At 35.1% G+C, this 23,771-nt stretch overlaps 1 protein-coding gene across 23 annotated transcripts in view; it reads right to left on the reverse strand.

The window, feature by feature from the left end:
- The window catches only part of pex5la (peroxisomal biogenesis factor 5-like a), a 139,255-nt gene that overhangs the window by 60,123 nt on the left and 55,361 nt on the right, over window positions 1-23,771 (reverse strand). For 17 of the 23 annotated variants that reach the window (XR_015493749.1, XR_015493751.1, XR_015493748.1 and 14 more), the window contains 2 exons: window positions 14,814-14,918; window positions 2,843-2,954 (listed from right to left, as the gene is read on the reverse strand). Coding sequence is in view for 14 of the 23 variants with exons in the window: in XM_087257354.1 (XP_087113480.1) it covers window positions 2,843-2,954; window positions 14,814-14,918 (217 nt within the window). In the remaining 9 variants the exon portion in view is untranslated. The remainder of the gene's footprint in view (window positions 1-2,842; window positions 2,955-14,813; window positions 14,919-23,771) is intronic. The other 6 variants (XR_015493752.1, XR_015493756.1, XM_087257362.1 and 3 more) reach the window with 1 other exon arrangement.

Below are 23,771 nucleotides of genomic sequence, written 5' to 3' on the forward strand. Positions count from 1 at the left end.
ATGGGCGAGGCAGTAGCGCAGTAGTTAGTGCTGTCGCCTCACAGCAAAAAGGTCGCTGGGTCGCTGGTTCGAACCTCGGCTCAGTTGGGTTTTCTGTGTGGAGATTGCATGTTCTCCCTGCCTTCGCGTGGGTTTCCTCCGGGTGCTCTGGCTTCTACCACAGTCCAAAGACATGCAGTACAGGTGAATTGGGTAGGCTAAATTGTCCGTAGTGTATGAGTGTGTGTGAATGTGTGTGTGGATGTTTCCCAGAGATGGGTTGCGGCTGGAATAAATACTTGCTGGATAAGTTGGCGGTTCATTCCGCTGTGCCGACCCCGGGTTAATAAAGGGACTAAGCCGACAAGAAAATGAATGAATGAATGAGTTCAACTCATTTGATTCATAGTTGGGGCGTCATGATGACACAGTGGGTAGCACAATCACCTCACAGCAAGAAGGTTGCTGGTTCGAGCCCTGGCTGGGTCAGTTGGCATTTCTGTGTGGAGTTTGCATGTTCTCCCCATGCTGGCGTGGGTTTCCTCTTGGTGCTCCAGTTTCCCCCACAAGTCCAAAAACATGTGGTATAGGTGAATTGGGTTAGCTAAAATTGTCTGAAGTATATGAGTGTGAATAGGTGTGTATGGATGTTTCCCAGTGATGGGTTACAGCTGGAAGGGCGTCAGTTGCGTAAAACATGTGCTGGATAAGTTGGTAGTTCATTCCACTGTGGCGACCCGAGATTAATAAAGGAACTAAGCCGAAAAGAAAATGAATGAATGGTTCATAGTCCTGATTCAACTGGGTTGACCAAAATTTCTGACATGTCATCATCTGATTGCCAGTAGGTACAGTATAGATTAATTGTCTCTCTGTTCTCCTGCACACAGCACAGAATGACAAAAGACCAACAACAAAACTAAAATTTGGCCCGATTCAAAGAAGAGTCACACAAGTCAGAATTTGACCTAAAATTGGACCAAAATCTCACAATCTATGCCAAGCTGAACCACCCTAATCTAACACAATAACTGTTGTCTCAATGGGGCAATTTATTGGCTTCATTTAAAATGATTTATTTAGATTAATAAACAAAGTCCCTTTTAAAATCATTCACGTTGGCAGTCATCTTGGAAATGCCACCATGCAACTATTTTCACTAATGTGAGAATATCATGAAATTTCATGAAACAAAAAGTCTGTCACAATTCTGGTGTATCTACGTTGCATTTAATCATGTGATTCCCTTTGTGCCGTGCTCCATGTGTTTTATGTTTGCGTCATATCATTCCTTTGTTCTGTTTTCCCGCCGTGTGTTAGTGTTCAGCATTTCCACCTGTGTCTCACCCCTGTTTGTATTCAGTTCATTATGTTTTGTGTATTCATACCTCTGTATTTTGTTCAGTTCTTCATTTGGTTTTGAATTGTTAACCCTCCTTGTGATTCCTGTGTGCCGATTTTCTGTTTTTGTTGTAAGTGCGTTTTTGTAAATAAATAGTGTGTTTTTGACATCTCAGAGTCTCGATCATCTGTGAGTGAGCGACACCTGTGACAAAGTCAACAGTGGTGTTTTCTGAGCTCAAATGCCTTTTAGTTTGGTTTCACTCTAGAGTGTCACTCTTTCTCCTATTCATGTTTATAGAAATGTGCATTTCTGAAAAGGAATAGACAACAAAATAATTGTTTCTATTCAAAAGTGGGGTTGGCAAGACCTTGTCAAGTTCTGTTTGTTTCCGTTGCATTGATGTTTAATTTATGTTTCCTTGGTTACCTGTCATCTTTTGTTCCATTTTCAAACCAGTCAATCATTATTAATCATTTGAGTCATATTTTCTATTACTTCGCAGTTATTAACTTTTGATTAGTTCAAAGAATCCATGTGAAAAAAATTATTTCTTGACCAACAACAACAATAATAGTGTGTGTGTATATATATATATATATATATATATATATATATATATATATATATATATATATATATATATATATATATTCATTCATTCATTCATTCATTCATTCATTTTCTTTTCGGCTTAGTCCCTCTATAAATCCGGGGTCGGAAAGAACCGCCTACTTATTCAGCATGTTTTTACGCAACAGATGCCCTTCCAGCCCCAACCCGTCTCTAGGAAACATCCACACACACTCATACACTACGGACAATTTTAGCTTACCCAATCAAAAATCAACCAGTCCTTTATTATCCTTGATTAGTTTCAGTTGTTCAAATTCAGCCTATACAGTAAGTGAAATGTTCCAATCTATAGTACACACTGTATTTTATGACCGTGTCAATCAGACTGATTTGATAGGAAGAGATTAACAAGGAAACAAGAAACCACAGTGTTTCTGGGAAATATGCAACTGTGGATTTGTTCTATATTATTTTTCTTGGTGGTCAGAACGAATACTTTACAGCATGTCACAAAGCTGTATGCCACATAATATTAACTTCTTGGTTATTGAACTGTTGCATAAGATCTTACAGTTGCATTTGTGCTGATATTTGGTAAAACAACACTCATGTATTGCTAACTAAATGCTAAATTTCTAAATTGTATATACTTTACAGTATAAAAAAATGGAAACAAAAGTTCATGCAGGGACATTCAGTATCCTGCCCACATTAAATCTGAGGGTAACATGTATTGTAATAACTTTCAACCCCTAAATATTTCATACCCTGATGTATCTGTTTTTGTGTAGTGGCACGATAATGGTTGATGGGCATCTTTTTCAAGCAGATTGGCCAGTTCAAGTGAAACAAAGCTAAGGCAGGCTGTACTGAATGAACTGGAGTACATTATAGTGGATAAGCAGAATTGCTGAGGAAGAACCGAATGGTCAGTGTCTCTGGTACCTGCTGTGTTTGAGGTTACTGGTCGGGCAGCACCATCACACTTGGTCTCGCAGAGGAAATCATCGATGGAAGGGCTCAGCAAGGGACGACTCTCTTGTTGCTCGCTCACCAGCTGAAAAACCAAGTAGAAGAGTGTGATGAGATCTACATTCATTCACTTGGCCTCCTGTACTCCGTTTTCCTGAGCTGAAGCCAGCCTCTATTTGCACCCTGACTATTTGTGTGTGATTGGTAACACTGGACTGAAGTGAAAATTCTCACCTTGCCCCCCTCTGACAATCATCCTAATCCTAAGTATATTTCTCTCTCCAGTTCTCACTTAAACAGAGGTAAGGAAGGCCGGTACAAATAGTGCACGTGCCATGCTTGTTTTTCTATTTGAGAGCACAGAGTAATTGTGTATGCATATAATTATGACAAGGTGTGAGGCTGTCTTTATAAAGCCCCTCATCAGTGCATGGTGTGTGTACCGTGTGACAGAATGAGTGTATGTACTCTTGAGAGACTGGCGTAGAGGTGGCCCTGTGTCTAACAAAATGGAAAAAACACATCAATCATCATCTGCTTGTTCTCATGGTGTTCATTCAGCCATGCCACAGTCTCGTCAGAGGAGAGCACTTTTGTGGGCAGCGCATGAGTACAGCAAATCTACATTTTCAGCCATAACTAGCTCTTATTCCAAAATGCAATATCTTTGTCTGGAGACAGAGACTTTAAAGAGATTTACAATGCTTAATCTGTGTCCTCAGTGTGGATAAATTCATTATTTTTCTTACCACAATTATATTAACTATATGAAATATAGTTTAAAAAAAAAGCTTAGTAAAAGTATGTGTCTGTGTTTGCATCAGAGGCTCTGTTAGACTCTTTCGGGAATTCTAGCAAAATTCTGCTGTGCCAAAGCAAAAATATTTCAAATAAATCCTTGTCTAAAGAAGGAGATTACCCTATAGTGACCCGAGAAACAGACTAATCTGTTAATTGGTTTTGATAATCTTTATTGTTGTCATCATTTAAGACATGAAGGCTGAACAAACCAGCCGAGGTGAACATTTCTAATTATATACATCTTCATCCTCTTGCACTCCTCTTCCCTTCTTTAAATTTGCTTAAGGTGTAGATATGGAAGTCAGCTAGCGGCAAAGCTAAGGCTTAATGTTAATGTGTAAATCTATTTACATATAGATTTTGAGGAATGAGTTTTTGCATGTAATTTAGATACATATTTTATTATATTCAACATTTTAATAAAAACGGGGCAAAGCAGTGGCGCAGTAGGTAGTGCTGTCGGCTCACAGCAAGAAGATCGCTGGGTCGCTGGTTCGAGCCTCGGCTCAGTTGGCATTTCTGTGAGGAGTTTGCATGTTCTCCCTGCATTCGGAGTGGGTTTCCTCTGGGTGCTCCAGTTTCCCCCACAGTCCAAAGACATGCGATACAGGTGAATTGGGTAGGCTACGGGTATTGCCCGTTTTGTATAAGTGTGTGTGTGAATGTGTGTGTGGATGTTTCCCAGAGATGGGTTGCGGCTGGAAAGGCATAAAAACGCGTAAAAACTTGCTGGATAAGTTAGCGGTTCATTACGCTGTGGCGACCCCGGATTAATAAAGGGACTAAGCCAACAAAATAAAATTAATGAATTATAATATAAACCAGTTATGATGCAAATAGGGGCGGCACTGTGGTGCAGTGTGTAAAACTGTCACCTTACAGCAAGAAGGTTGCTCGTTCGGGTCTCGGCTGGGTCAGTTGGCATTTCTGTGGAATGTTTGCATGTTTTTTCCATGTTCGCATGGGTTTCCTCTGGGTGCTCTGGTTTCTCCCACAAGTCCAAAGACATGCGCTATAGGTGATTTGGGTAAGCTAAATTGTCCATGTATGTGTGTATGTCCTGGTCCTCTAGGTTGGGGGCTGAGTATTGGGCTAACAACCCACATCGTAAAAATTAGATGTTATGGAACACCATTATGGTGCAGCTAAATATCAACTTTGATATAAACTTCGTAATAACTTTGATATAAACAAAGTTAGATACAAATATATATTTGATATAATCAGAGCAGGTAAGTATTGTGTAAATACAACATTTGCATTAAGAGTGTTAAAGTATAGAGTGTTCAAGCCCCTGTGAAAATGAGAAAAAAAAAGGATAGAACTGTACATGATTCATGTACATGATTATGGGTTTGGTGCTTGAAAATATACAAGTTTCCAAGTTAGAGTTCATGTAAATTCTAACATTTTCTAACATTTTGTGGAAATGCCATATCTGAATGTGTATTATGTGACATGCACAAGTAGCCAATATTTGACTAGGAAAACAATTAGGACAATATACAGTAGGCCTATATAGGCAAGCTTGTGTATGCATGTGTGAACGAAGTGCAGGGATGGAAGGTAAATATGAAATATAACTATTCGTGTTACTGTATTTTAGTAAAGTTTTGTATCATTTGTGCCATTTTGAGTAATTTTTTTATACTTTTACTTTTTCAGTTCAGAAAAAGTTCAGATATTTGAACCGGGAAAAGCAAAACGTTTCGACAGCTTCATTTAAAGAACTAAACATAATAATCAACATTCACACAATGAATGAGCTCAGACTGAACATATGGAGAACTACATAGTAGTGTTACCAAACTACCCATATTTGAATACATATCAATACTGAAATAAGTTTCCAATTATAATTTTCCACATACTGTATTTACAAACAGACACATCTTGCTCTTTCCTCCACAACAACGTCCTGCCTCATGTCACTCATGTCACTTAAACTGAATTTGAGTGTGGGATTGCAGGCATTGTGCAAGATGACTTTAAAATCTTATTAGCAGTCTTTGCTGTTAATATTGCTTAATATTGTTTTAATATAAAACATTAATCAGTTAGGTTAGGTTTCAGATAAGAAACTGATTAAAAATACTGTAACCCATTGTCGTATTAATGCTCCAAAACTGTACTCAAATGTAAATAGCAGCTGATCCTAAAGTCACCTCAATTAAATGATTTTTTATGGTGTTTTTGCAAACACATTACTCTGAGTGAGAAAATAAGGGGACATTTTTAATACTTAATGGGGACTGTTTCCCAGTATGAATCAATGGCTAGAAACTGCTGTGTGTTTTCTGAAAATAGTGCAAGGATACTTATTTTAGGAAAACTGCAGGCTGTATAAAAAGCACTGATGTAATTTCATGTCACATTCATATATCCTACACACAGGCTTAACAACAACAGACTCTTCAAGCAACACTGCCTAAATTAATGGACAGTTGTGTGTTTATCACACAAATTGGAATAAACTATAAATTGATTAAAACGTCGGACCTTATCTAGACTGGCTTAATTGAGGGCTGCCTTACAGTATTTTCCCTCGGATGTCTTTGTAATTGGTCCAAAGCTAAGGTTAGGTCATAGAGACAAAAACCAATAAGAATCAGTTTTTAGAATTGAGAAGAATCAAGATTTAAGAAAAATTAATCATTCATCCAATTAATAATATTCCTTCGACCCCCAACGAATACCCTTCCAGCTGCAACCTAGTATTGGGAAAAATCCGTATACACTCATTCACACACATATACTTTTTTTTATCCAATTTACCTACACCACATGTCTTTGGACTGTAGGGGAAACCGGAGCACCCGGAGGAAACCCACACGGGTAGAACATGCAAACACTTCACACCAGCTGTGGAGATGTGGAAATGCCAACTGACCCAGTGAGGACTCGAACCAGTGACCTTCTTGCTGGGAGGCGACAGTGCTAAGCACTGAGCCACCATGTTGCCCAAAAATAAACCATTAGCAACAAAAAAAAAATTGATGTAGTGCTTGACAACTCTATATTTTGTATTTTTAGGCTGTGTAAGCAACTGTATGAAGAATTGTTATCACTACATACAATAACGTAACAGAAGCTTTGAAACAAATACTGAATATTCATGAATGCTGCGTATGTTGGCCAGAGCGCTTGGGAGAACATTCCTGTTGTAAGAGTGTGTGCCAGAACGCTGACCCAGCAGTCTTAATTGGGTTGCACAGACATCTCTGGCTCTGCTGGTGTCAGGGAGGAGATTTATTCCTTCACTGGCTGGAATGCCTGATGTTACCCAGGCTGAACTCTTACTCTAACAACACCTTGTACATGTTTGACAGAAGTATAATAAATAATGCCACTGCAACTGTTGTCTTCACATCTTATGCAACAAAAACAAAATATGTGCTTTTATTTAAGAGCTCAGATTTGCTGATTAGCAAGCATTTGAAGTGTCAGGCTGTGTTATGTAACAGCATTTCCCGGTCGGATGTTTCATTACTATAGGTGAGCCGAATTTGGAGCACACTTTTAATTTAAAACACTTCAAGTCTAATAATAAAAGCGTAACTTCCTCCCTTGTGAATGCCAGCAGAACAAGGGCCGTAATTTTGAAAATGTTTTGGCTCCACTGCTTAATTAGTTTCCTCTGTATTCTGTTTAAAACTGTTTTTTTACTTCAGGCACAAATGAGTTGCTGACATTAATAGGAATTATTAAGAGGACAAAACTCATTCTTGTAATTAGAGAAGATAATGTAGTGACAACAGTTGATTTATTTTATTAACTCACTTTGCTTATTTCAAATGGCAGCGCGGTTGATTGATGATTTTTCTGTCTGAGGGAAGAAAACACATTAGGTGGATCTTCATTTAAATGTGCATTCAGAAGTTTGGTGCTAATTAAAATTAAGTATTTTGTGAAGAGTCATCTGAAAGTTGTGCACAGACATGAGAGGAAGAATGTAATAATAATAGTTTTACAATAGAAATAGAAAACCATTATGTGATCATATAAATATGAGGTGGCATCTTGGTGGTGCAGTGGGTAGCATGATCCCCTCACAGCAAGAAAGTCGCTTGTTTGAGCCACAGTTGGATTAGTTGGCGTTTCTGTGTGGAGTTTGCATCTTCTCCCAGTATTCACAGTGGTTCACATTGGTTTAATCTGTGTGCTCTCCCCCTCCCCCACAGTACAAATACATGCGCTGTAGGTGAATTGAGTATGCTAAATTGTCTGTAGTGTATGAGTGTGAATGAGTGTGTATGGATGTTTCCAAGTGATGGGTTGCAGCTGGAAGGGCATTCGCTGTGTAAAACATGCTGGATAAGTAGGCGGTTCATTCTGCTGTGGCGACCCCAGATCAATAAAGGGACTAAGCTAAAAAGAAAATGAATTAATAAATAAACATGATATCATATAAAGACACTGTACTTTTCTCTTTAGATAACATTAATCTATAAAGCATTTGGGGCCAATGTCTTAAAATGAAATGTGAAATTTGATTGTAAACACACACAGCCATGGATATAATGGTTAATAAGTTGGACTTGTGATTGAAAGGTTGCAGGTTAAAATCCTGGCACTAGTAAGTATAGTTGGTGGTATCGGAACAACCAGCACTCTTTCCACCCTTAATACCACAACTAAGGTGAGTCCCTTGAGTAAGACACCTGTCGCCCAATTGCTCCCCGACACCACAGCAATGGCTGCCCACTGCTCTGTTGTGTGTGTGTGCACTTGGACGGGTTAAATGCAGAGCACAAAATCTAAGTATGGGATACCATATTTGACCATGTCGCAACTTTTGTTCCCCTTTTTTCTTTTCACATATTTTCCTATGTTAATACAAACATTTTTGAATATTTTTCTATGAAACTTATAAACACACAGCAGTTCGAGAAGTATTTTCTACGGATGTCATTATGATATCTTAAACAAATAAACATGATGTGATATTTGTACATGTACTGTATATCTCAATATACCATTTAATTACATTTGCAGATATTGCCTCAAATTAAGCAATTTAACTTGTTGTTCAGCTTTTTTATGCATTGACACAATTAAATAGTGTGTTGCTACAATCCTACTTCAAGGATTTCTGACTTTTGGACTCTGTATAACTTCTGTGTGGTTATAACAAAGGCTGCATTTAACACTGCATGGTTCAAGTGACTCAATTCCGATTTTTTTCTCCCATGTGGCACAGATTGCATATGGCCATGTACGTGTACGCAGGAAGAAATCACATGGATTCCAATTTACTCATATCAGACTCAGGCCTTGTTCATATGTAAAAGTTTATCCGATGTGAATCAGTTCTGTGCCCTTGTGTTTGCAGTTTGAGCAGGTAGATCGAATTTTCACCAATATAAACTAATATAAAACAATTGCATACATCACATGCATAAATTAAGCCATGGACATTACACTAAGATGTCTACTGGTTTAAAAAGGCCTAGATTAAAAGAAGAGAGAATGAGAACTTTTTCTGTCATAAACTATAATAAAACAACTTGTCAAAAAGAATAATAAAAAAAAAATTAAACCCTGCAAACAGATTAAATACAGGAATGGAGAAAAGGGCGCTCTTTTATTATTAGCTGTCAGTCAGTGTACACTCTATTTTTTTCTGGTCATTGTGCCTGTGCCATGTGCAGTGTAAATGCAGACAATTGGACGCGAGTCACTTTTAAAAGATGATGTAAGCGGGTCAACAAAAAAAAACGGATATACTCAAAAAAACGGTACGGACCATCAAGATCTGCAGTGTAAATGCAGCCAAAGTGTAGTGATGCAAAGAGTAAAAATCAGTCAATGAAATGCACTTGGAACCATACTTCCATGCAGACAATTATTACCTCATATATTATATCACATTGCCAGAAGCCAGATAATAGACAGCCCAAAATAAAAGCTAACATCAATATACAAGGAGGGCTGATTTGATGACTATTTTGCTAGAAAAGGAGATCATTATAACTTCTGTATTAAAAAATCAGTTGAAAAAGTAGTTGAAAACAGATTTGAATTGTATTTCTTTAGTAGTGTAAAGATTTACAGACCACCTACTAACACTTGAAGATATGAAGTTGCAAGAAATTGTACCAAAACAGGAATTGATGTCTATTCATATCTGCAACGATTTTACACACCATCAGCTAAAAATAGGAAAAAAATCTAAAAGCTTTTTGCCTATCCATTTACACAACTTACACAGCTTTGGAGTGCTTGAAAATGCTAACTCTTGAAAACAAATTCCCAAGTGGAAGTGTTTGTAGGGACTTTGCATATTTGTGTCGTGTCTCTTTACAAAGTGATATCAGTGTGAACAGGGATTTATTGCACGTACTGCTTATATTATATTTGCATGATTGATAAATCTTATTACAAAAACTTACTAATGTCAGTGCAAATAGTTCAAAACTGGTTTAACTAGATTGCTTTTGTAGTGGCGGTTCATTCCGCTGTGGTGACTATGTGAGTAAGACAAGACATTGTACTTTTCTCTTTAGATAACACTACTATAAAAAGCAAATGGGGCCAATGTCTTAAAATGAAATGTGAAATTTGATTGTAAACACACACAGTCATGGGTTTAATTGTTAAGGAGTTGGACTTGTGATTGAAAGGTTGCAGGTTCAAATCCTGGCACTAGTAAGTATTGTTGGTGGTATCGGAACAACCAGCACTTTTTCCACCCTTAATACCATGACTGAGACACCTGTCCCCCCAATTGCTCACCGACACCACAGCAATGGCTGCCCACTGCTTTGTACACTTGTAGTTCTCAATGAGCATTTCTTCAAAAGTAATGTAGAAGGTAGTCTCATGTAGCCATACCTCAGACTGAAAGACAAAAGGTCTGAGAAATTTGGTCACTTTGAATGGTCAAGACTAACTGACAGGTTAACCAACCAATCTCCTTATGTTTTGTGTCACATTATGTTTAGGGGTGTAAAATGTCCACAGAATAAAAGTGAGACTGGCACACAACCGTGCATCTTGCTTTCACAAACGTCTTTAAAAGTTTACACCAACGACACATTAATATCCTTAATGATCTGTTAGCAAAACATGTAGGCAATCAGTAGGACGTGGATGTAGACATAGTATTTTTTTATTTGATCAGACTTGTTTTCAGGTGGACTGGTACACTAGACTCGCAAAGGTTCAGTATATTTAAACTTATCAGAGGACGACTGAGAATCTGCTTAAGTGTTTCCAGTAAAAGTGTGACATATGGATCAGAAGTTTTGTCAGAATTCATGTGGTTAAAATATATAATATAACGGCAAATGTATATGTGTCCCAATTTATGTAATCAAATAATGTTTAACATTTATTGAATAAGTGTGTACATAAATCAAGAAAACATGTTATTGGATTCAGACATAAACATACAGAGGAATCTTAATGCTAATCAGAACTTTAATGTTAATTAGGACCAAAGACTGCAGAATTAACAGCTGTCATTAACTGCTGTTATCATTGTGTGAGCAACACACAATAGTGATGTTGTATTTACAGAATGTATGATTCTCATTGTCACCACCTACTGGCAAAAACTTAACTCACAGAAATAGTCAATAGCTATGTTTCCATCCACCTATTTTATGCGCATTTTGCAAATGCGCATAAAAAAACAGTTGATGGAAACGCCCATGATGCGCATAAATTTTGAAAATGCGCATAAAAAACTTATGCACCTAACTGGGTAGGATAAACTTTTTATTCGATAAGAAAAGATGTGCATAAACTGCGATGGAAACACTTTTACCGCACAAACTCCAGCATGCGCATTAAAAAAGGTCATGTGATTTTGTTAAAAGAGATCATGTGATGCTTAAAATGTGTGTGAATGGACAAAACGTCAGGCTGAGCACATTGTAAAACATCTGAAATGTTGTTTTGGTCATTATAAAACGCCTTACCATTTCAGTATTAGTGTTATTATATTATTAATGACCTCCAGAATCAAGAGCGCCTGTGCTCCGCGTCTGACACCTTCAAACGCCACTGCGCGCTTACTGCTTGTCAGGATTGTCTTCTGAGGCGCATTCAGTTAGAAAAGATAGATCCAGCTTCTCCTACTGCAGCAAATGCAGTTTTTACTGTTGATATTTGGCGCCAGTTAATCAGGAAGTGACGATTTTGTTCACTTTGACTCGTTGGATGGAAACGCTGCTTCATTCGCACAACTTTTATGCGATAATCCAGTTTTGCTCATAAAGTTTATTCGCATTTTTGGATGGAAACATAGCTAATGAATAATCGAAGTCAATAGAAATGAATTTGTCTTTTGAGTGCTTTGCTGTTATTTAATTCAAACATTGTTATCTTGCAATATTTCTGCGTACATTTTGAACTCTCGTTTGCATTAAAATTGTGAACGCGTTAGGTTTGCTTTGCAGTCATTCTTTTTATGTTCTTTTGCCATTTGAAAGAAACCATGCATTTACAATTGTCCCTCAGAAGATACAACATAAAAGCATTATTAATGGAATACACTGTCTGACAGCATGATATATAGTTATGAGGCTCTCTATAAACTCAAACAATAAATATTGCAGAGTCATATTCAGCCAAGACTTGAACATCAAGGCCACACAGTTTGGCTTTAATTATGATTTGATTATTCATGTAGTGCATAATGTACTATTCTGAGAATCATTGTGCTTCTGATGTCCCATCTCGCTGTTATACTTTCTGTCATTTATAGCAACTACATTTAGCCCTGTAAAGCCGATTACCTCTTCCAAAGACTCTGAATTTTACAGTTATTGCAAAGGAGAAAACTCACTCATTGGTAATGTAAGGGAAAACAAATTCTCAGGAATTTCTTATCAATACTCTTATAAAAAAGGATTTTTCCCTCAGTTGTTCTCAGCTATTTTTATCACAACACAGGCAATTTGTTCCCTTACTTATGTCTTTGTTTTGTAGCCGGAGGGCAAATCCTGAATTATGTCATGGAAAACTTGAACTAATTGTGTCACGTGTGGTTCCCTACTCACGGTAACTCTAAGATATTGTTGTCAAGGGAACCTGGAAGCAGTTTAGCTAGTCTTAGGGGGCACAGTTATGGAGGGAGGTATAGCCTCATGTGAGGCACTTATTAGTGTTATAAATAACAGTATGAACATACATAGCTTTATTTAGTTTGAAAAAATAAATTGTAAAGATTCTGGCAATGTAAAACTAACTACAGAGGCAGTCGCTTTGACCACTTTACTATAACCTTAACTATAGTACCCTAACTTTTTATAAATGTTTGTATATTTAATTCTTAACATTGTTTTTTTATTACTACCTTGAGTGGTCATAATGGTCAAACTGAACATTTCAGCATCTCTTATATTTTCAGTAAATCCTGAAACAAAACTGTGGTCTCACACTTTTCTTAAGTTTAGTTTTAAGTATATTGGGGCCATAAGCTTTTTTTTTATAAATTAAAAAAAATTAATAATTTCTATGTCACCATACAGTAGTATTCCTGGGTTATTATACAGTCTGTCTCCTCAGTCGAAGAGTTTATCTGTTAAGTTCTGCAATTATCCTGAAGTGATGGCAGGTGTTTAAACTTCCACAGTATTAAATTGTTTAGGGACAAAGAGACTGAAGTGTTAATTTCTCAACAGAACCTTTTCAGGCTTTTAATAGATATTCTAATATCCATAAATATCCTAACATAAACTGAATGACATCCAAATAAACATTGCCAGTAAATCAACTTCAGTCCATTAGTTGTTTATTAAGACTGAAGAACCTACAGGTTGTGGTAAAGGGGTAAGTATTGAAAATGAACTAACCTTCCCGTTATTTTAGACAAAACAAAAGAGAGGAGTTGGCTTCGAGTCATAGATCTATTGATTTGACTGATTACAAATCTAACATATTGAAGCATCTGTCATTTAAAATAGTTCAGCAAGTGTTTAAACTTTTCAATACAACACAGAGACTTAAAAAAAAGAACAATCCACACAAACAAGATGAGCTCCTGTAAAGCCATGACTATATACATGAATTAATGCAAGTTGTAAATTGATTGTACTGATTGATTGTATAGATTAATTGATTAATTTATGAAATAATATAATGTACTGTATTTTTGTTGCATGTATCATTTGAGTATGTGTTTAATTGTAAAATCACCTTATTAATTTTAAGATATTGTTGTTTCTACCTTGTTTGTGCATTAAAATTATTAAAGGTTTATTAAATGGCATTTTGTGATATTTTTAAATATTTTGTTCAATAAATTATTATAAATATGAATAATTATAAATAAACATAACTTATTGAATTTTACACTTTATTTTGATTGTCTGTATGTTGAATTTAGGTTGCATTGCATCTACATGCCAACTATTTCTCATAGGATTAAAAGTAGACTGTTAGATTGGGGTTAGGGTTAGGGTTCTTATAGTCAATTAAACGTCTGTTGTAGGAGCAGTATCAACAGATATTAAGCAGACAAATCTACTAATATTCAAATGGACCAACAAAATAAAGTGTTATCTTGCATTTTATAAGATAAAACAGAGGGCATTTTCAATAAAGAACATTTAGAACCATTTAAAACACTAAATGAAGTAAAAGTGAAGTGAATTTACACATGAAAACATTACAAAATGCAATACTAAAATTTTACATTTAACAGTGCTCATTTTTTAACCAGTAGTTAATGGCATTAATCATTGGTAAACCGATCTTATACTGTTATATATTTATTGAAAATAAATGCAAAATAATGCTAAATTCATAAACCTGAGAAAAATATGTTTTGCTTCTAATATGGTATCTGTTGTGTAAAATTCTGCTCCATTACTAAACACAGAGCTATGGCTTAAATCCATGTGTGTGCCTAAAGCAGCCATTTCTTTTGTCCCCATTGTATTGCCTGTGACAACCCTCACCCAGTGTTAAAAGCTCAATTTTACACTGCTCTGAATGAAATGGAAAAAGCCTGTGTGAGCTGTTGTGATGTCAGTCAGACATTTATGACAGCAAAGACACACAGATTCTTTCTGTTGTTCTTTAGTTCTATCTTTAGGCTAAAAGATAGAGCTCAGACATGTGATGGTCAAAGCCTTGCCATTGGTTCTCATCAGCATGTCCTCTGTCACGCCGCTGCAGTCGTTCTGCCCACCTTGTTTGTCACCGTGAGGAGGGGTTTGCCTTCAGAGGACGCCTTATTGGGAATCTCCTTCAGGACCATGGCAACGGTCTTATCTGCAGCCCTAGAGTCTTTCCCCTACAACAGTGAAATCAACAATGACTTGTGTCAGGACAGAACATTTACATATTCCAAAAATTATTGGTCCTACGGTGACTAAAGGCTCATAGATGTATATGCTAAAAGATTGATATGTTTACACTGAGCGTCAACGACACACAGCAAAATTAAACACTGCCTAAAACCACACATGACAACAGACGTATGGAGGGTCAGTATGTGTTTTTTGTGTGTCTGATGGAGTTTTGTATCACAGTAGTCATGTGAGTGATAGTGTGGCTGTCATCAGTGGTCGGCTGTTATCTAAGTGACAGAGACGTATGACCAGTCCGAGAAGTCCATTTCTGGAGGATTTAAACACTGCCTCCCTTGGGAAAAACTGCATCCTATTGCTCCACGGTCCTGTTAGATAACAGGTTAAAGAAAAACTCCACTTGACGGCCAACAGACAACCAATGTAGTCTATTTTTCTAACTGTCCTTTCTATTAGTCCATACTTCTATCTGATAATTTTTTTTCCAAAAGGCCACTAAATCTACAATCTTTAAAGCTTTCATTTCTTTACTGTTTTAACCAACAAGCATGGTTTTGTCTTGACAGATAAAGTTTTTATAATACTCTATTTCACCTTCAAACAAACAAACCATGGACTGCAAACAAAACTTTTGTATTTGTTTTGTGGTTTGTAAATAACATGTTAGTGGCCTGTATTTTGATGTGACAAAATACAGTCACATCGCACTGCTACGACTGTGATATTACATTTATACAACAGTTCTATGGCATTATCATGTATATAAAAAAGAAAATCAAACACAGAGTCAAAAAACCCTTTTGTATGAGGAACTACTTTCTTTCACCATTCAAACAAATCTGCAGCTGACGTCAGAACAGCAGAAACCGTTGCTACTTCACCAACCTCGCTTTAGAGCTAGTATTTGAATGATTCTCTAACGTAATGTCTAAAGTGATGACAAACAGGTTATTTTGCTCACATTTTAAGATTATAAGGCTGAACGGTAAGAAATGCCATCAGTCTTGAGAGATTTCCTAGTATTTCTCTGTTGCAATTGGCGGATCACAAAAATGAACTCCTAAAAAGCCAAAGCAGAACTAACACTACCAGATTACTGTTGTGTTTGCGAAAAACGCTAAACACATGCAGGCTTTTATTCTTTCTTTCTTTTTACTGCACTAAACTGCAGTAATGAAAATACGAGACTTATTAGAAACAAACAGAAAAAGTAACTCTTATAAATACTATTATGCTGTCGAAGTGTTGTATAAATGCAATTTCCCACTCATAGCAGTGCGATATAGCTGTATATCATCACTGGTGGAACACTAAGGCACTCGGCCTGTGGACCACTTAGACTGCTACTCATGTCATATTGCTCATATACTCACACAACATACAAAACAAACCATTCTATAGCTTTTTTTCCATCCATAAGGCCTGCAAATCATAATCAAACTTTTTAGGGCTTTATAAAGTTGCTTTGATGCTTTTCACCAAGGGTGTCAAACTAGCAAAAATGATAAATGAATAAATATATTATAATTATAATTAATGAATAATACAGGATGGGTTTGGAATTCAATAAAGGTAATTATACTTATTTATATTTCATGTGAACAGCTGATATGGTCTACCTCATAATCACATAATCAGTAGAGAAACATTTATTGCTTACATCTCATTCATGGCTAATGAATCTGATGATCTGTCCATATGAAATTGTTTTTAAAACACTTAAACACAGCTCTACTCCACTCTCTAGTTTTGAAATGTGACATCAGCCTGAGATTTCATAAAGATGAAATACTGCATCTTTGCAAAATCTTGTTCCACTAAAAAAAAAAGAACTCAACCAATTTACAGCTTAAAACTTTCCAGTCATCTGTTTTTTTTTTCTCAACAAATGTATTCCCTGACTGTCCAATCTAGCATGGCTCTGCCATTAGAGATAAGAAAAGTAATCTCTCTCTCTGAATCGCTCTGTCGTCATTCTTAAAACGAGAAGTGCTCAATTCATTCACTCCAGCCTGTGATTGTGTCTTACTGGTCTAGTGGCATTGTGTAGACGTGACCCAAGAAACGACTCTCCAGAGACCTTAATGCTATTAATGAAGACCAAGACACTGTCTGCTGACAAACTTCTGCTTCTTACTAGACTGAAATAAAGCGTGAGTGTTCTTTGATTAAAAATGTAAAAAGTCTTTTCTACTTGTTTTTGTCTTCTTTGTCCTTGTCTTTTGCTTTCTGTTGACCATGGTTTAACATTTAAACTTTTGCTTTTTATCTACAGTAAATAATCATAGTTTATTTATTTATATTATTATTTTTACATAATAATCCATTTAAGTGTCTAGCAGACAGGTTTGGAAGATAAGGTTCCATAGTGGTAGTTCATCTATTTACTAATACAAACAAACAAAAAGCAATACATGTATTTCAGTTTTTATTCATTTTATTCAATTTATTATTCTTTATCATTAGTTAATGGGGAAAATGTGTTCGTTAATTGATTCCTTAAGCCCCAGTCAGATCAAACAATTTTTATTGTCAGTTTTAAAATGATTTTGTCTTGACAAAATCTTGACTTGTCATGAGTGACAAATGTGCCAGACTACATGTTCCTTCGCGATCAGTCATCCTGTGATGTCTACGACAATCGCTATAACCCAAAGCAGTCCCAAATTTTTCTATAACAATATTTCTTATCTTATTAATTTCAATGTTTTTTTTTTAAAATCGTATTTCAATGTCAGTGAACTTTGATGCTTGCTGATAACTAGGCTACACTATTTAAGGGCATTTGTTATGGCATTGGTAGGATCAAACGTGTATTTCTTTTTAATATAAATATATTTTCTTTTAAATCTAAATGTACATTTTTCTGCCCAGGGTTCTGCACAGGGTTGTTTATTAAACACTCTGAAATTTGTCTGAACTTGCTGTAAGTAAAAAAAAGCAAATGATAGAGGTTTGTGATACAACAATTACAGTCAAGCATTAATGAAATCCTCATTTTCTACAGAGCAGAACAAATCAAGACCGCAGAGTTGAGTAGTGGACGGGCACAAACAAAAATATTATTTGTAATTTTGAAGCAAATTTTGTTTGGTATTCATACATTTATTAATTTTCTTGTCGGCTTAGTCCCTTTATTAACCCAGGGTTGCCACAGCGGAATTAACCGCCAACTTATCCAGCATATTTTTACGCAGCGGATGCCCTTCCAGCCGCAACCCATCTCTAGGAATCGTTTGGTATAATTTGTATATAATTTGTATATAACTTTAATGTATTTTTTGATGATCTGTTATCTACTAGATAAACAAGAACAACAAATAACAGAGGTGAAGTGCTTCAAAACAAGTCCGCTATATGCTTGAGTGCCAAAAAATTAACTAGTTTGTTAAATAAAATAAAATCTAGTCTAAATAAAATGACAGTAAAAAAATCACAGTTTCAGGGAAGACTATATTAAACTGTTTTCCTTGTTAATGACATAATCATCCATTGCTGATGAGTTTAAATTTAATTAGTTTAATCAAGTAATTTGAATAAGCAGGACATCCTTTTACAATGTATTAGCAGCACTGAAGTATTTCCAGATTACTTTGGAAGAGCGAACTCGATCGGAAGGCTAAGAGAACTCAGAAACTCGTGAAAATGGAGATGTCTGCATATTTGTGCCAGTCTGTCAAATAAACTAATTAACATTTTCCAGTAGAATTTACAGTAACTTACTGACAGCAGTTTGCCAGTAACTTACTGTAAATCAATTACAGAAGTACTGTATTTACATTTACAGCACATTTTTTACAGAGTTGTATGTATATCTTTACTGTAATCTTTTACAATGCAACTTTAAAATACAGTAACATACTGCATAAATTTTCTACAGTAAAACACAGTTCATTTTACAGTTAAATACTGTCTAATTTACAAAAATCCTTAACAGTACATTCTTTATTCATGTTAGTAAATACCATTATTAATAAAACCTTATTGCAAAATGTGACTTAATATTTAATTATGGGAATTAAACTGTTGGTGTCTCTTTGTAATCAGTTCAGTTGTGAAACTGTTCAGTTGAGTTATACATTGGTTGTAGGAACAAATAAGCTGCATGCACATTTATCTGTTAAGGTAATTGTACATATGTAATTTATTATAATTTTTTTATTTAACTTGATGCCTTTAAAAAAACTCAGGGTGAGCACATTTACAACAAATCTGTTGCATAATTATATATATATATATATATATATATATATATATATATATATATATATATATATATATATATATATATATATATATATATATATATATATATATATATATATATACATATATTGGGAATTCTTTGATATATAGAGCATTCAAAATGTTTAAAAAACTTTTATAACATCATAAATGTCTTTTCTGACACTTTAATCAATGCAATGCATCACTGAAACATTGAAACCACTGTGTCTGAAACATTTTAAAACTATCAATCCTGCATTGCATTGAACTCAGGTGACAGAAAAAAAAGGTTTTTGAAAACTACTACAGGTGTTTGAAGTCATTATTTGGGAGGCAGGTGTGTCAATGAGTTATGGAAATAAACAGGTTATGAATGTTATGCTGCTATTGCCACAGCTTTCTGTGTAAATAATCTCACAAGTGTCTGGTATCAGCTGCTATCAGTGGTGCTGAACTAATAGATTCATTGGTGAGTAAAAATACACCTTATACTGCCTCGTAACACTTTGATCCTACTATATTATTTATTTGCAATTATCAGCACTCAGTTAATTTGCTACCTTTTATATGTAAAATTATATCTGCACACAAAATGCATCACCTTTCTAAATTGCTGCAATATTCTGTAAGCTATTCTTACTTACTGTATCATTCCCTCACAATTTTGACGTTTAATCTATTATTTTAATTTGCTTATCAAGCTGCAATTAGGAAAAATCTGAATTTCAGTTGATTCCTTAGAAAGACTGTCAGTTGGAAATTCTGCAACAACCGGTAATCCTCCACAGCAGGAGGCATTTCATTTTTCCGGCACAAGTTTTGAGACTAAAAAAAAGTTAATGATGTTGCATGTTGTAAGCAGCTTAATGCTGTTTTGCTCCATTTTGCAGATTTAGGCGTATTAGATCATTCTGAGAAGTGTGTTCTTACATTATGGTCATGAAATAAATATGAATGATCTAAAAATAAACTCTACTTCAATTCAATTACAGCATCTAAATATAAAAGGCAATCTCTTGTCAAAAATCTGAGTAGGGCACAACCTGGTGAACTCGTCCGGAGCTGGTGTTTGCTCCTTATAGTCTGTGGATTACATAACAGGAGTGTGTGGATAATGCATGGCTGTTTGATGCATCTCTCGTTGGGCTCCTGGCAGGGCTCTGTCCATTTACCAGATCTGCCCTCGGCTTCAAAAAGCACATTCATGTTGAATTGATTTGACTGGACACAATTTGAGAATCATCTAGACTCAGGACCAATAGCTATTATGTCTGAACAAAACACAGGGCTGCACCTAATATTACATGTCCATACAAACAGGGACCGTTAAGAAGGCCCTGTAACAAAAATAAACTGTGGCTGTAAAACGAAGAGACACATGTTTGGAGACGTCCTCACTGGGATTTAAAACCTTTTTAACACCCAATAAACTTGATTTATAAAATAAATACATCAAATAAATAAATTGATAACACATTAAGTCAAGTTAATCAAAGTGATGATGTGATGATTTGCAAACTTACATTAAACAAGAATATCGTTTGAATTATTACTTATATACCGGTGACTTGATACAGTTTAATTATGCACAAAGGTATTTGTTTAATATTTATTAACATTATATTAATAACTTACTGTGTAATTAAGATAAAGGTGTGTAACATATTAGATGTGTAAAAAGGACACTTTAAAATAAAGTGTTTACAATTTGGTTGATGTTAATTTATACATTTAACATCAATTAATGCATATTTAATTACATAAACTATAGTTTGTTTCTAAATGATCATGAACCAAGTTTAATAAAGAATGAGAACATACAATGCCTAATGTTAAGGTAACAATAAAAAAGGTTTGACTGTTGTTAAGAGAATTTGTTATAAATTGTATAAAGGATTATTTTGAACACCTAAATTAGCAAATTGGATTGAATGTTTCTATACGTCTACTCTTTATATTTAGTCACATTGGATAAAAGCTTCATGATAATGTATAATGTTTAATTATACATTATTTACATAATTTAAAAACTTTATTAAATTATTTATTTATATAAAAATGAATTATGTATAATTGTAATTCAAATATGGGGTCCCACTTTATATTAAGTGTCCTTAACTACTTTGTACTTAGATCAAAAAATAAATACAATGTACTTAGTGTGTTTATAATGTATTTGAGAACACTTGTGGTGATTTTGAGTTCGGATAGAGGTTTGGTTATGGACAGGTTTGGTGGCATTGGTAGGTTTAAGGGTGGGTTAAGGTATAAGGGATGGTCAACAGTGTATTTACAAATGTAATTACAAAAGTTAATTATAAATGTAATTACATACATGTATTTAATCAAGTATAAGTACACAGTAAATACGTGTATTTACACAATAAGTACATTGTAACAAACTATTAATTCCTGTGTAAGTACATATTAGTTAAGGCCACTTAATATAAAGTGGGACCAAATATGGTTTCCTTCTTTGAGTTATATCTGAATAGAAAATTCATGAAAACCAGTGTTTTACTGCAATTTACTCTTTCAAAAGTTATATATTATATTCTTCAGTTTCTTTTTTGAAAGTAACTTAATGGGTTACTCAGTTACTCTGGCTTACAAAAAAACATCAGGAATTTATTTTTAAAAGTAATATATTGCAATCTTTTAAAAAGTGCAACTTGGTTACTTTTAAAGAAAACACTATTGAGAACATACTTAGTAATTTAATATTGAATTAATAATTAACTATTGCACTATTGTAATGGATTTAATTACAGCGGTTCAACCTATTTCTGCCAAATGACTAAAAGATTATTAGTATGATGGTGAAAAACTTTACATTTCTAGTCAAACTATTCTACAATCTTATTACAAAAATGTAAGTAAGGGCATTAATACCTAAAAATGTGGGAGAGTGTTGCTATTTTTGGATTGTATTGTATTGCAATATGGAACAATTAAGTGTTGATATTAAATCAAAAGTAATTCAAAAATACTTGAAAATTAAATAATTTAATGACAATAGTCATTACAACTAAATTAGTTACAAATTAACTGTATAAAATGATAAAACATGAAATGATAAAAACATATGATATTAATTGTACTCAGCTTAAATGTAAAATAAAGTTATCTGAGTGAGAGGGAGAGACAGACAAAGAACAGAAAGTTATATAAATATATATTTTTTACTTGTTTAAACTATTTAATTAAAATGAGCTGGAACAACACAATTCTTGAGATTGTATAGGGACAACTTAATTTTTTTATGTTTAATCCACATCAATTTGTTAAAAGTGTTAAGTTAACTAAATCAATTTGTGTTGGGACAACATGAATGAATTGTGTGGAACTCATTTTTTACAGTGTAGGCCCCAAAGAGAGCCTGATAGCAGTAGATTCAGAGAAGATAGACTCCAGAGCAGGGGTCACCAACCCTGTTCCTGGAGAGCTACCTTCCTGCACATTTCAGTTGCAACCCTGACCAAACACACTTGTTTGTAGGGCTGGGCGATTTTTCAGATTTTTTGATTAATTCGAATTTACGTTTTAAGAAGATTTAATTTTGAATCAAATCGAGAAATCGCAATTTTTAAAAAATATATATATTTAATACATTATAATGGCACCAATGCGTTTTGGTTCACTCTCTGTATGAAGCAGGAAGCACACCAGAAGCGCCACTCGGTGACGTGCCGCACAGCACCACGCCATGGATTTTAGAATTCTAAACAGGTTTCTGTACACACACCGACGCCGCCCAGCCACGATTCACGAAGCAGTTCTCATTCCAGCCAGCCCACAGAGCGCCATCTGATTAGTTTCATGTTAAATATCATGCGAATGTGCGCGTCTGGTGTGTGATATTTTAAACTATCATGTGCGCGCCGTGTCGCGGCGTTTCTAGTGTGCGACCTGCTTGACTGCCTGTTAAAGCGTGAAGTCATGTAGGATTTTCTTGTTGCACGTCTGTGTGAATTGTCAAGACATTCCCTCATCAAGTCGATAAACTCGATCTCAACATGTATGAAGGACGTAAAAGCCTGCCATGTGAAAAACCGCGCTGATCTTTTGGTTTGAACACGAGCAGAGGTGAGGGACTGTAGCAGTCAAAATGAAAGTACCCGCCCCCATGACGTCATTTAGCCGACCTAGTTGAAAACCAGACAGATCAGGCAGCATAACACAGAGAGTGAAGCAAAGCTCATCAAATGATCAGTATTTAAAAGGGGGAATAAATGAAAATAGCATTAGCAAAACTTGCAAAAATACCTCTGTATTCCTGCAAGTGCAATATTTACACAAATGTTTCTTATTCAAATCTTCAGCAACGCTATTTAACTCGTGAATTTGTTTTACATTTATTTACACCTTGACCGATTTTTGTATGACATGGCCAAAAATACAATGTTGCTTAACCAGATGGTTTTTCAAGTTACTTTTTAAGAGAATGTTACTTCAGTCATGTTGTTGTAATGTTTTGAGAAGACTAGTAACACAATAAAAAAAAAATCAAAATCGAAATCGTGAATCGATCAAACTTTACAAAAAACCTAGATTTTTTTTTTTGCTAAATCGCCCAGCCCTATCTGTTTGTAATTATCAAGTGCTGCTTT

Source organism: Danio rerio, chromosome 6 (assembly GCF_052040795.2).
Source record: "Danio rerio strain M-AB ecotype USA chromosome 6, GRCz13ab, whole genome shotgun sequence".
Classification (NCBI taxonomy): domain Eukaryota; kingdom Metazoa; phylum Chordata; class Actinopteri; order Cypriniformes; family Danionidae; genus Danio; species Danio rerio.